This window comes from Octopus bimaculoides, chromosome 2, assembly GCF_046866305.1.
Source record: "Octopus bimaculoides isolate indiv1 chromosome 2, ASM4686630v1, whole genome shotgun sequence".
Lineage (NCBI taxonomy): Eukaryota > Metazoa > Mollusca > Cephalopoda > Octopoda > Octopodidae > Octopus > Octopus bimaculoides.
In genome coordinates this window covers 86,347,659-86,362,808 of record NC_142929.1, presented here as the reverse complement: position 1 = coordinate 86,362,808, position 15,150 = coordinate 86,347,659, and the positions used below count along the sequence as shown (strand labels likewise).

Genomic DNA, 15,150 nt, shown 5'->3' with positions numbered 1-15,150 from the left:
CTGGTGAGTGTTCTGTGTCTAGTTATGGAAATTATATTTTGTAAGCAACAGACTACGCTGATGAGCCTACAGATATTTACATGCGTAAATATTAACAGGCGAAACCATTGGTACATAGGTAATCGTTTTTTTATTTCGTATATTTTCATTTGTCTTGCTCATTTTTAAAATCTGGCATTTTGCTGAAATTTTTTTCTTGAGAACATACACTTTGTGGTTAGGCGATTTGACATCTATTTCTAGCATATAGGAGTCCACTTTGGTGGTCATTCCTCTTAATTTTGTATGTGATATAATTTTAATCTTCGGATTTTTTAAATATGCTAAGCCACTGGTTTTAATTGATTAATATCAATTTCTACCCTCAGTATTTAATTTTATATATGCATATATATATAATATATAGAATTCAGGATAAAATCATGTTAATGATCATATCAAGAGGCCAGCAGCAAACCTTGTAGGTAATTTATATACTAAATTAATAATTATATTAAAGGGATCAGGAAAAGGCCTTTTTGTACATGCTGAATGTAAACATCAAAGGCACTAAAAAGCCACTGTATAACTCCAACAAAATCAGTGTTTTGTAGTAGTTATACAAAGGTTTTTTAGTGCCTTTGGCATCTACTTTCAGCATGTAAAAGATTTTTTTCCCTGGTCCCTTTAATATAATTATATATATAATTATTAATTTAGTTTATATATATATATATATATATATATATATATATACACACACACACATGCACATAAATACATAATCAGGGTGTAGAAAGTGCGTACTCCGAACGAATAAGGTAATGTAATCCGATGGTAGAAAGAATTCTGCACATTAGGTACATGCATATATACAGATATATCATCATCATCATCATCATATAACATCTGTTGCCCATGCTGGCATGGATTGGATGATCTGACCAGGGCTGGCAAGCTCAAAGGCTGCACCAGACTCCATATATATATATATATATATATATATATATATATATAAGGTTAAGAAGGGTATTGGATTTAACCAAACCCAAAGATACAGGTAATACCGAGTAAGTGCTGTATACCGGCTAGTTTTGCCCCATTCATTGTATAAACAGGATTGGGGATTATAAGTCGTGTATTAGCGTGTGTATGTATAAAGAGAGAAAAGGATAAAGAGGACAATAGCAAAGTTAGAAATATATTTCATGGATAAAGTCTTACAGCTGTTTCAGGGAAAATCCAATGTATCCCTTCATCGGAGACAGAAATAGTAGAGGAATGGATTATTATATCTAAGCTACACTCCAAGTACTGTTTTTTCTTTATCTTTTTTCAGTGCATCACACTCACTCTCACTTCCTACTATAACTCTCCTCCTATAGATATAATAATCCATTCCTCTACTATTTCTGTCTCCGATGAAGGGATACATTGGATTTTCCCTGAAACAGCCGTAAGACTTTATCCATAGAATATATTTCTAACTTTGCCATTGTCCTCTTTATCCTTTTCTCTCTTTATACATATATATATATATATATATATATATATATATATTTGACAAGAAGGACAACAAAAGAAAGAAAGAGACCTCGATATTATGCAAATAGAGGAATTTATCTGTAAAAATATGTGACACTTATTCAGTAGCCATGATAATGTTAAGGGTATGCAAATAAGGCTCCTATTTCATTATGCTGGCTAGTGTCTAATGATACTAATGGGTCAATGTTTCAGGGTTGCTGCATGGTTATACTGATATAATGTAGAATAAATATAATAATAATAATTCTAGGATGGAATTTATAAATATCTAATGCATCATTACACACGTTTCCACAAATCACATGATTTTAATATCAAAGTCTGTATACTTGGGATGATTACAGTATAGATTGTAGTATCTGTGGGCATCCAGTTGATCATCATCATTGATTCATTTCATCAAGCAATACTACATATGTTGCAGATGCCTTGAAGAAATCCTGGAAATAATCACATCCAGGGAAAATGTGATAGACACTCTGAGATGGTCATATCATGTAAATATAGGAACAAGATATCATCATGGAATTTGAAAAAAATATTTTGAAAGAAAGTAACAAATTATAGAACAGATAAGGAACCTAAACAAATAAATGAACATACCAATGTTTAAGATGATGCACACTATACCAACAGAAATAGTGAAAAAGTCACCATAAGAGGGTACTATTAATCAATTCAATCAACAAATCCCACTGTGCAGCAGCTGATCACCTGTTGGGTTCAGAATTTACTGAGGAGAGTCACATCTTTAATGAAATAGTAGAACGAAATGTACTACTATTTGCTGAATGAATGACTATCCTTAAAATCTGCAGAATGAATAACAAATAAATCCAACACCACCACACACACCTCCATCTCCATATTACTACCATTCCTTCCTCTACACCCATCACTGACCTCCCCCTATCAAGTACATACAGAAATACCCACATAGCTAGATTGGCCTTCATATTGGCAAGAAGGGATAAACATCCCACTCTGATTCATGCACTAATGTAGTATCGCCTCATGAAATGAATCAATAATAATGATCAACTGGATACCCATGGATACTACATGGTCTATACTGTAATCATTTTAAAGTCATGTGATTTGTGGAAACACGTGTAGCAATATTTATAAATTCCTTCCTAGAATTATTGTTATTATATATATATATTTAAAGCTGCATATTACTCTACCTTTGGTATTTGAGTACTATCTTTTTCCACTTTGTTTTGCATTTATGCACTTACTTGTGTGGGTGTGTGTGTGTTTTCAAATCCATCATCATCATTTAAACAGCCACTTATCCTTCCTTGCATGGGTTAGACAGTTTATTGAGGCAAAATTTTTACAATCAGATGATTTTCCTCTTGCAAACCTTTACCTATTTCCAAGTAAGATAATATTTCCCCACTGCCATATATGTTTCCATAGAATACTGGAAATGGATGACACTGTTTCTATGACAGTGACACTTGTTTACAACTAATACATGATGTCAAGACAAGAACACAAACATATACACACTCACACATCTCAAGCTATAGATACATATATGATGGGATGCTTTCATTTTCTGTCAATCAAATCCACCCACAAAGCTGTGGTTAGCCCGGGGCTACAGTAGAAGACACTTGCCCAAGATGCCACTGCAGTGTGACTGAACCCGAAACCTTGTGGATAGGAAGCATACAGCCACACACACATACAAATGTACACCCCTATATGCATAAAAACAAAACAAAACAATGAGTCTTACAGCTGAGTATTCTGAACATTAGCATTCTCAGCCAGAATTATCAGGACACACTGACAGATACAGCCCATACAACCAAATTTTATTCACAAGACTTGGGCCAACCCAAGCATATGGTAAAAGACACTTGCCCAAGTGGCAGAGCAGTGAGATTGAACCCAAGACAGTGATAGAAAACCAAAGTTCTTAACCATTTGGCCACCCACACACATCTGTGTAACTTTCATTACAACACTAATGGATCTCAGACGGCTAAGTTGGCTGTGTTAAGGTGTTGGACAGTTAGCAATTCATATATCAGCAGCACTGCATTGCATATATATAACCATAGCTCAGTCCACTTAGCTGTAAACCGTGTACCACAGGCAATTATAACTCCTGACTTAAAGCAACAGAAATGCTGTATAAGTGCTTCTACTTTAGGCATAAGGCCAGCAATTTTAAGGTAAAAGAGTTAAGTCAGTTATATCAACCCCTGGTACTTCACTGGTACTTATTTCCTGGATAGATGAAAGGCAAAGTTGACCTCTGTGACCCAAAGTTGACCCAGGACATAAAGAACCAGAAGAAATACCACAAGGCATTTTGTTGCATGATTCTACAAAATGACAGCCAATGGAATGCTGTGAAATATTTCCTTAGTATGTAGTGCAGAGTTCAAATCAGAGCAAAAGTATAACCTGTAGAATACAGGTTTCTTAATTGGGTATTAGTGTTTTTTAAGTGGGGAGTGGGGTTAATGAAAGTGTTGCTGGGTTGTTACAGTTGTTGAATTTATTGTTATAAATACCAATAGCATTGTCAGATACACCCGCCTGGGTAATGGCATAGGGTTGAAGGTGAGACGGGTGGCAGAGGGTTACAATGGATGAGATTTATGTTTCAGAATTCCTGGTGCAAAGGACTGGGTTCTGTTAATGTTGCTTCGCTTAAATACATCACATGAAAATGAAGCTTTTAGTGATGTATAAATGACTCAACATCACAATCTTAGTTACTTTGCCTTGTATAGGATATCGAAACTGAGTCTTAAAAGAAGTGCCATGTATTTTTCAGTTAGTTTGATTTCATTTTGTTTTCTAAGGTAGGATTTATAATTACGAGTTCAGAACCTTCGATTTTGACCTCTTCGTAAAGCCAGGGTCGTTCACAGCGACATTCCGTACCGCATTTCTCCGAGCCACATTTCAGACAAGGGAAATGACAGCCGGGACAATCCATATCCAAACAGTCACACATATCTATACCCGTAGATATCAAACATCCGGACTCATCGTACATTTGCCACTCATTGCACTTCTTCCGCTTCCTTTTCTTTTTTTTCGTCGCTTTGAAGCGAGCAGAGGATTTCATGGTGGGAATAGCTTTAGTTCTTGTCACTGCTTTAGAAGACGTTGTCACTGAATGACCATTTCTCCCACCCGATCTAGTAGTTACCGCAAGAGTGTTTTCGTTTTTCATAGTTTCATTTGCCCTCGTTACCGAACTACCATCAGTACTGTTCTTATCGAGGGTCTTCTCGTCAGAAGACCAACTTTTATTGTTTATCGGAGGAGGTTGTCGTTTTTTCCGGTCATATTTTTCTGTTAGATTAACATCCTTCACATCTGTCGTCTTGAACCCTTCATCCACTTCTTTCTTCCCGCCATCAACACCTTCACTTATGTTGGTGTCTTGTCGACACTGGCGCCGAGAAGCCCTAGTAACTATCATTTTCCTTCGGGAATTATCACCTCCCCCATCACCACTTTCATCATCATCATCATCACCACCACCAGACTCACTTTGTAATTCTTTGCCGTCTTTTTTTTCCGAACTCGTATCTGCCGCTTTCATCGTCTTTCTTGCAAACTGTTTTTATTATTGTAGAAAAGAAGTTGTGCCTTTGACAACTTTATGTACATTACATTTGTCACTCTACTAAAACAGTGTAATTACCATTAATTAACATTAAATAGTTTGTTTTTTTAACATATTTCCAACTCCAGGCAGCAAAACAGAGAAGAAATTATTGGATGTATAATAATATTCTAAGTTATCGATGTCCTTTAATTATTGTCAGTTTTTTTATTGTTGCTCTTCCCAAAAGTTAAATTACGATTGTTTCTTGCAGTTTTTGTGTATATATATATATATATATATATATATATATATATATATATATATATATCGTTTGTGAGTGTATATTGTTATATATTTGTATATACTGACAATAAATTGAATCGAAGTGAACGACGAAGTAACTTAGAATGTAAGTAGATGAGAAACAAGGAATAAAACAGTAAATAGTTTTTTTTTTTTAACTTTGCAAGTTGTAAGTTGACATGTGGAAAGTGGAAGTTAAAATAATGACTTCATCATCAAAGAAAAAAAATTATAAACAACTCACAACTGCTATTCTGTAATGAAATAATCAAAGCGTCCCATTCAGTACTAGAATATATGTATATATCGATATGTCAATATATTTCTAATAAATCTAAATCTAACAATAAATCAGAGTTGTGGTGGTAAATGGGTTCCAACCAGGATTTATCTTTCTTGTATAAATGTTTATGTAACTCTCCTCAGCATGGCGAAGTGAGGTAAATTTACTTCATACACAACTAGGTCTGGCGATTATGTCTGTTTATTATTGTATATTTCCAGGCACTCTTTTAATAAATCCTGTTTGTTGATGCTTGAGATTTTTATGTGTATAACAGGTCGGACATCAGTTTTTTTTATGTTGGTTGTTTATCACAACAACAGGTCGTTGAAATGTGAGATATACTATATCTTTATTTATAATGTTTTCATTCGTAAGTTATAACGAACATTATTGTTTATCAATTAAAAGCTATAATGATAATTTCGTTACTTATAACTCAATTATAAGTATTTATCACTAAGCATAACTCTTAGTTTAGTTTAGGCTGCGTAAATGTTATGATGTATACATGACAAGACATTGAATGAGCGTTTATTACGTGCATGTATGTTGAAGATATAGATTATATTTTTTTGACCGTTACACATAAAAAAATAATTTCATTAATATACAGAAATAAATTCAACAAGTTGAAAGAAACGAGAAGTAAAAGGAATTAAGTTTCTACATTAATTTATTATATACATATTTTTACATTTATAGAAATTTAGAAACAAAGCATTTCATCGTAGAGAATTTACGACTTAAATTTATTATTAACTAGTTTCTCATTCTAACTAACAAGGTTTCACGACAATTCAATACTGTCGGATTTGAGTATTGAACATGGCATATATATTAGCCTATACTCAAAAGGGTGAGCGTCGTGGACATGAGTAACATTCAACGATCACTGGAGATTTTGCCGAAAATCAGGGTTTTTATAACTACTCATACACGAATCATAGAACCGTAATCCCGTGAAAGATTTCTTCAACGAAGTTCATAATTCGTATATGGGCAGTAATTTTTAACCAATGAGAAATCAATAATTTCTCATGTTCGGGCAAATGAACTTACGTTCTCTCTCCGCCTCTTATGAGTTTACTACAAGATATAAAGGATAAAAGTGAGGCCAACTCGTCGGTTTGCTTTAGGAACGCACCTCTCCAATTAAATGACATGCAATGAAGAAAAAAGTTATAAAAAGGAAAATATATATAAAATAAATAACGTATACAAAAAAATTAGAAAGATTAATCCATTTGTAAATATTTTATTCAAAAACAGAAACGGGAAGCGGGCATTTGTGGAATATAAACAAACATGTCAGACGATTCAAGGTGCGGTAATTTACTTTTACCAATCAGGTATTATTAATGATGCGAGAGGCCCGACAATATCGTCTGCGAATTGTAAGAAGACCGTTTCACAATCTGTTTCTTGAAAAACTTGCGTATGCCTTAAGCATATTTGCTCTGTTGCTTTATAATTATTTCTGTCGTAAAATTGGGCGAAGGTATGCGTGTGCACACCACTTAACCCCAACCCTAATCCTAACTCTAAACCTAAGTAACCTTAACCCTAATCCTAACACTAACCTTAATTCTAATCCTAACCCTAATCCTAATGCTAATCCTAACACTGACCCTAGCTCTAACCCTAACGAGTATGCACAGTAAAAAAAAAATCTGATTAAAAACAATCAAGAATTTGCAAACGACATTGTTGGACCCCTCGTATCATTAATAATACCTAATTGATAAAAGTAGATTACCACCCCTTCTATCGTCCGAAATGTTTGTATTCCACAAGTGCCTGTTTCTGTATTATTTTTTTAGTATAAAATATTCATAATGGATGAATCTTCCTGATTTTTTTGGATACATTATTTACTTTGTATATATTTTCCATTTTCATAACATTTTTCTTCATTATACTTCATTTTATTGGAGAGGTACGTTTCTAAAGGAGCGCCGACGAGGCTCATTTGGGTGCACTAGTGGAAATTCTAAAGTTTAGTGAAAATTTTAATATTTGGTGTATTGATGTAATTTTCCATGCTGAATCTCCGGGGCTAATTCACTTTTACGGTACTACTAAAGAAGAGTGGCCCCAACGCACACACGCGCGACTGCGTGGGTGCGCGCTAGCTAGTCGTGAGTAGTCGATCCTACAACAAGTGCACATGTGCGAGTGCGCGTATGCAAATGAATACATGCGCGCATATGCAAATTAGTACATGCGCGCATGTGCTCTCTTTTACGGCTGAAATGGCTGAATATATATCAAAAATACCTTTTTTTTTGTAAATAAATATAATAATTAAACAATTTTTTGTAAACAAAGTAAATAATTTTTTAAAAAGTAACCTTAACCCTAATCCTAACACTAACCTTAATTCTAATCCTAACCCTAATCCTAATGCTAACCCTAATCCTAACACTGACCCTAGCTCTAACCCTAACGACGTAAATAGATAAAAAAAACAAATCGACACACTACCTTTCTGGCAATGTGAACATCGGGGACTTACACAATTCAGAACTTTCTTCATTTTTAGAAATGAATAAGCTGCATCAAAATCTTGAATGTAAGGCAACATATCATAAATCATGTTTACAATAAATTACCAATGTCAACAAATCCTAGTAAACTTTTTAGCACAAGGCTCTCTATCGAAACAATTGTTAAGCGAACTGCTTAGCACCAGGTTTTCCGTAGAAATGATATTTCTTAAGCCAATCCTTGGAAATTTTTTTTTTTGATTTGCGCATGCTCAAATTTGGCCGTGATTCCAACGGTCAAGAATTCTAGACCTTGACAACCATGTGCGATTTGGATAGCTTTCTTGGAAGTTGAATTTGAAAATGTATGAAGTTAACAAAAACAGGTAGTGTGTTATTTTTATTCGATTTGTTTTTTTTTATTTATTTACGTTGTTTAGAAAAAAAAAATTTAATTAAAAAAAGTTATTTACTTTGTTTAATTATTATATTTGTTTACAAAAAAAAAGGTATTTTTGATATATATTCAGCCATTTCAGCCGTAAAAAGAGCGCGCATGTACTAATTTGCTTACGTGCACACATGTATTCATTTGCATGTGCGCACTCACACACACGCACACGCGCACTTGTAGGATCGACTACTCACGACTAGCTAGCGCGGGTGCACGTTGGGGACCACTCTTCTTTAGTAGTACTCACTTTTACTACAAAACTTTTTCAAAAAAGTTACAGATAGGCGTAGGAATGGCTGTGTGGTAAGTAGCTTACTTACGAACCACATGGTTCCGGGTTCAGTCCCACTGCACGACATCTTAAGCAAGTGTCTTCTACTATAGCCTTGGACCAACCAAAGCCTTGTGAGTGGATTTGGTAGATGGAAACTGAAAGAAGTCCGTCGTATATATGTATATATATGTATATATGTGTGTGTGCATATGTCTGTGTTTGTGTCCCCCCCCACCCCAACATCGCTTGACAACCGATGCTGGTGTGTTCACATACCCGTAACTTAGCAGTTCGTCAAAAGAGACCGATAGAATAAGTACTCGGCTTACAAAGAATAAGTCCTGGGGTTGATTTGCTCAACTAAAGGCAGTGCTCCAGCATGGCCACAGTCAAATGACTGAAACAAGTAAGAGAGAAAGAGTATAACACTGGTCAACACCTATTTTCTGGCACAAGGTTTATCAACAGCTCTTAGCTAATTTTGGGTGCTGAATCCAAATCTGACATCAGATTTTTGCGATATAAATTTTTTTTAGTTTTGCAAGAAACAGCTAATGCTTATAAAGGAAGAATTAGCCCATAAAGTGCTGGGATTTGCACTTACATAGCATGGACTGCTCAGCACATTTTATGAAAATGAAACTACCATGCCCACATAAAAAGCAAAAAATAGTTAAAATATCTTTATTGTATATTATGGTGGTAAGTTTTACATCATCTGAAAAGTCATTAGTTGAACTATTAATCCTCCTGCATTCTGGTGGTAGTTGTAGTGGTGGTGGGGGTTTTCGAGCGTTTGATTGACATTAGACCCCAATAAACGCCCATAAATTAAATGCATTTATCTGGGCCATGATCGTGGCCTGTCATGCTTTATGTGCTAAGCATATGTAGATACAACTTTGGTTAATGTTTACAATACTACCTGGAAACGAAATAAAAAAAAGATAGTGGAACGGGTGTAAAAAAATGTGTAGGAAATGAATATGAAAACAAAAATGCACAGAAAGCAAGCAGGGTGGGGGAGAGGACTTCAGAAAATTCACAAGATCTGAGTTTTTCTCTCATAACCTTTAGGAAAATGTGTTTCTTTAAATGAAATTTTATATAAATACCTTTCAAACGGTATAGATTACAATTATAAAGAAATTTGTGGGGAAAATCTTGGGGTGGGGAGAGGACTTTTGAAAAATTCACAAGATCTGATATTTTCCCCCATAACTTTAAGGAAAATGGATATCTTTTATTTCAGAAACAAAAAGTGTTTTTCTTTTTTTCGATGAATGAATTACAGTGACCTAATATGTCAATCTGCAATCTGGGATTAATATATCCAATGATTTTTAAAAGGTATGTAAAAAATATTTTGTTTTAATACTATTACTTGCTTCACACACACACACAGAAACTAATGTGGTTTTTATAAGGATTTTATATCAGTCTTTCTTTCTCCTGTCCAGACTTCATTACCAGTAATTTTTATAACTTCCGCATTTTCACTTATTATTCTTTTCAAACTTGTTTGAATTTTTGATCTAATGTAATCCAGTCTCTAGAAAACGTATTTCTACAAAATGTTATCTTAAACTATGGGTAAAGAAAGGGGGCTAATGCAGTTTCGCACCTCACCTTTTCAAAAAAAGTTTCTTCAGATTCCTAGTTATGGTAAAGGTGCACTTGTAAAAATTTAACAAAATTTTAAAGAAACAGCCCCCGTCTTCCTGACAAAATAAGTGTTTTGTGGCATATAAAGGTCACCATAATTCATTCATAGAAAAAAGGAAAAACAACATTTTCCAATAATTCCAGTCCCCACATTTTTTCCAAGCAAATATAAGGGGTTTAGGGCACATTAGGCATCTGTAATGCATGTCGTTTGAAAGGTATTTATATACAATTTCATCAAAAGATATTTATTTTCCTCAAAGTTATGGGTGAAAAACTCGGATCTTGTGAATTTTCCAAAGTCCTCTCCCTACCCCCATGGAAAAGATTTTACTTACAAATTTCTTTATAACTGTAACCTATGCTGTTTGAAAGGAATTTATATAAAATTTCATAATAAAAAGCCATTTTCCTAAAAGTTATGAAGGAAAAACTCGGATCTTGTGAATTTTCCAAAGTCCTATTCCCCCACCACCCCGGTGCTTTCTGCACATTTTTGTTTTCATACTTTAATCAACAATATGTCTTTTTTTAAATCTAATTAAATCAAAACACAAAGTTGTGGGAGTAAATGCATATTAGAATGTAAGATTTAAGCTTGGTGATAACAAAATATGAATACAAAATCTCTATTCATTGTAGTCATTCATTCTGATCATCTTATTACTGCAAGAACTTCCTCATTTTTAAAGATCTCTTGTGCACAGTTTTTGAAATGTCTCTCATCAAGCAGTAATCTGCCATCAGCTTTGGTAGCATTCTTCCATTACTTTTATGTCTTGATGAAAGTCTTCATCTTCTTCACTAACATCACACAGATTCTCTGGATACTCACTCAAGTAACTGTGTAAGTCAGGGATTCTCAACCATTTTTTATCTATGGACCCCCTTGATTACTATCTTTTCTGGTGGACCCCCATAACCATTCAATGTTTAAAAACTAGTTTTGTAGGCACTTCTATCAAAACTCTTGTTTTGTTTTTCACGCATTGGCTTGTGTAGGTTGAACTATGTAAAATGTTTGAGAAAGAAACCTCGCTGTTTCTTGCAAATACATCTAAAGCAAAATTTTTTCAAGGGCCCTTAAAATACTGTTGTAGATCCCCAAATTATTATTTTGTTACATGGACCCCCCAGTTGAGAACCACTGGTGTAAGTAATGCGATTTCATGCTCATTCTACATCCAAGTGCTTGCAAACTCAAGAGTAGCTCCTCCTCAATCTCTTGATAGTTGTCAGCTTTCCTGTTCCCAAAGAAATTCTGCACCACATCAGAGAAGACTTTCCAAGCTCTAGCCTCAGCTGCACTCATTGTTGTAACAAAATGTGGATCCCTGAGGAGTGTTTTTATTTGAGATTCATCAAATATTCCTGCCTTCTTCTTTTCATCACTGAGACTTAGAAAGGTTGTACATATATAATTGAAGTAGTTTCCATTGTGATCAAGAGTTTGGATGGATTGTTTCATCACACCAAGTTTTATGTGCAGTGGGGGAAGACAATGCTTTTCCTGTCAACCAGAGGTTCATTAATGATGTTCTTATCACCTGGTGTCAAACTGTTTCTCGGGGGCCATTCTGTTTATGCCCAGTGATTCTTTGTAACCCTACTGTCCCAGTAGCATAGGAAACAAGGGCACTTAGTGTAATCTTCTTGCTGGCCCAATAGAAGGTTTATGATTTTAAAATCAACATAAATTACCCATCCATGAACACGATAGTGCAATCTCTGTAGAACAATCTTGATGTTGGCATACTCTTTCATTTTTATAGTGTCCTATGGGAATTGAGCCATACAGATTCCTGTTGTGAAGTAAAATGCTTCAAGCTGTTTGCAGAGCTGTCAATAAAAAGTCTCCACTCGCATGAATCATATGCCAGCAGTTACATATTGAGAAGAAGCCCTTCAACATCATTACTATAAACAGGCTGGCCATCTGAAGAGAAGTACTTTTGCAGTTCTGCTTCTCTGTTACAATAAAAGGAGACACAAGTGCCAGTTTTCAGTAGTCTTTTCTCTTGCAACCTAGAAGCCAACAATTCAGTAGACTGCTTTGGCAAATACAAATCCCTGACCAGATCATTCAATTTAGTCTGACTAAACGGAAAAATTATCACAGCCTGTATCAGATGGCATAAACTGTTCATGTTCATCAGTAATAGGTGAACTGAGAGCTTCATCAGTGACCTGTAGCAGCTCAATAAATACAGGCACAGGTATTTCCTTGGAGTGTGCAATTGGTCGATGGGCAGATGAGATATCTGGGTATTGCAAGTGTCATTTGATTTTCGTATTGAACCCTTTTACTTTAACAAGGCAGAAGTAGCAGTTATCCACATGGTTTGTTGGTTCTCTCCAAACCATTGGCACACCAAACTTGAGCTTCACATCCCTTCCTTGAGACCCTGATTGCAAAGTTTCAACACAGGTTATTAATGTTGTGCTTTTGTGCTTGTGGAGTGAAGTTTCCACATATGTAACAGAAGATATTGGGGTCATTATAGCACTTCCTTCTTTTTGATGTTGTATCCATAACACAGTGGCTTAGTTCCCACCTAAGAAGAAGAGAAAGGGTTTTAAAGCAAACCTCAGCTTAAACATATTCAAAATTAGCATGGCAATCTCGCCAAAATTCCCGCAACTAGTGGTGTAAAGTTAACTTTTGGTATGTTCCTGGTAAATAAAGGTATATATCGATGGCACAAAAATGTGACATACTAGAACAAATCTGAGGTCAGTTTTGGAATCAGCACCCCAAAATTAGTCTAAAACAATTCTAAGACTTTATGCCAGAAAAAAAAAAAATTATTTTGTTGACCAGTATTGACTCAGTTAGAAAATGGGATTTGGAAGCTGTCATTTAGTGTCAACTGTAAACAAATGAAATATTGTCAGAATTCTGCTTTAAGCACTCTGTATACCCTTCATAACTGTTTTATATTTTAGAATTTTCAGAAAATTTTTGCAAGTTTGTATTCTATATATGGGAGTTCATATGATTATACCCTCAGCCCTCAAAACTTTGGTGCTTGATTTAAGGCCTATTTAGCTATTATTTTTAGCACATCTCATGATCACGTGGGTAAGCAGCTCTGTAACAGCTTAGCTTGTTACCATGGAAACAGGCAGCTACATGTCTGTGGCTTTGGATTGGCTAAAATTACCCAAAATTTGCAAATTTTAAAAGCTATTAACTCTTTGTTTATTGGTTTATAGCGAAAAAGGAATTTCCTGTCAATGATTACCAGACAAAAACTACATCAACACATCTTATATGAAATCAATTGGAACAAAAATTGAAAAAGTGCAGCCAAACAGAAAAGATCTGCTAATGCAGTTGTTATTTAGATCAGTCTGATCAAACAGACCTATGTAGAAAAGCATTGCAGCTGTGATCATCCCGATTTTTTTAGTAGTCATTTGTTTATTTGAGATGGTAGGTTATAGTTTGAGAGAGATTTGGTTATTATTTCTAGCAGGTCGATCGACCATGTAATGTTCTAGGATGATTGAACATGTGGCAAATAGATATAGTATAAGATCTCTACACTTGTCTTGATGTCCATTAGTGATTTTACTTTCTTTACCCCATCTTCTATGTGGGCTGTGAATGTTGGGGATTACTAGTATCTTTGTCTTGTGTATGATATATTTACCTTGAAAGATCACACACACGTTCCTTGACCAACCAAAATTAAAAAGAAAATCTTAATTCCTCCTGATTATTGCAGTTACTGGAAAAGTGAATCCCTGAAACCTGTTAGGTCATTCGAGTGATATAAAAACTCTTTTTAATGTAGTATATCTAAGGGGAATTAAAGGGAATTAGCATGGATCTACACAAACTCACAAATACCTGTGCAGAGATTTGAACTGCAGAAAATTTTGTTTTACCTTTTAGTGTTCCAGTTACTTATGACCTGCAGATCCATCATCCTGAGTACTTTTTTTATTGCTAGGAGGACTGACCCACTAAAACTTTCAAAGTTCTTTCATCAACAGGGTACGAGATGAGAATCTGGATGACTTTGGCAGCTTTTCCTCTGCCACTGTCCCATCATCACTATTATCACATGTAAAGTGGGTGGGGGGATGCTGCTGTAGTTAGCAACTACCAAATATCTAAAGCAAAGATTTGAAATCAAATCCATATTTTGCCATAAGTCCTCGGCTTATTGCTTTCTCCTGTTGCACAAGGAAATTTCTGAGAGTAAAGTGACCTCTTAGACATTTTTGAGGCATTCATAGGTCAGATCTGACTAGAGAGGAGAAATCTTTTGTTTTTGCTTGACTTATAAAAATCCAACAGCAATTACATTCATTCTCTTTGGTCACTTGGTGCTTAGCTGAAGAATACATCTCAAATGTAGATCTACCACTCTCTGTACTTATCTACACTATATTACTCTGTCTCGCTTTAGCAAAAGAGTCAACTGAATGACTGAATGAATGAATAAATAAATTAATAAATAAATGTACCAATGAACATGACTGAGTACAAAGAATGAAAACAAAATAATTTTGATAATAAATAAATGTATCAGAATGATGTAAGCAGAGAATGGG

The 15,150-nt window shown here is 34.9% G+C and overlaps 3 protein-coding genes across 3 annotated transcripts in view; 1 reads left to right on the top strand and 2 right to left on the bottom strand.

Annotated features, from left to right (window-relative positions):
- LOC149137142 (uncharacterized) overlaps positions 1-7,681 on the bottom strand; it is a 68,068-nt gene extending 60,387 nt beyond the window's left edge. The window contains exon 1 of the mRNA XM_089347111.1: positions 5,664-7,681. The gene's annotated coding sequence lies outside the window, so the exon portion shown is untranslated. The remainder of the gene's footprint in view (positions 1-5,663) is intronic.
- Positions 1,579-5,667, bottom strand: LOC106870970 (uncharacterized). Its single transcript, XM_014917217.3, has one exon. It carries the CDS (start codon positions 5,108-5,110, stop codon positions 4,331-4,333), a length of 780 nt encoding a protein of 259 aa, XP_014772703.1. The 5' UTR covers positions 5,111-5,667; the 3' UTR covers positions 1,579-4,330.
- Positions 7,682-10,149: 2,468 nt separating the features above from the next.
- Positions 10,150-15,150, top strand: part of LOC106870969 (diacylglycerol kinase epsilon) — a 230,670-nt gene continuing 225,669 nt past the window's right edge. Inside the window, exon 1 of the mRNA XM_052978393.2 lies at positions 10,150-10,269. The gene's annotated coding sequence lies outside the window, so the exon portion shown is untranslated. The remainder of the gene's footprint in view (positions 10,270-15,150) is intronic.

Bases quoted from the DNA above. Each gene is read 5' to 3' on its own strand.
- LOC106870970 (XM_014917217.3), bottom strand. From the start codon at position 5,110: ATGAAAGCGGCAGATACGAGTTCGGAAAAAAAAGACGGCAAAGAATTA.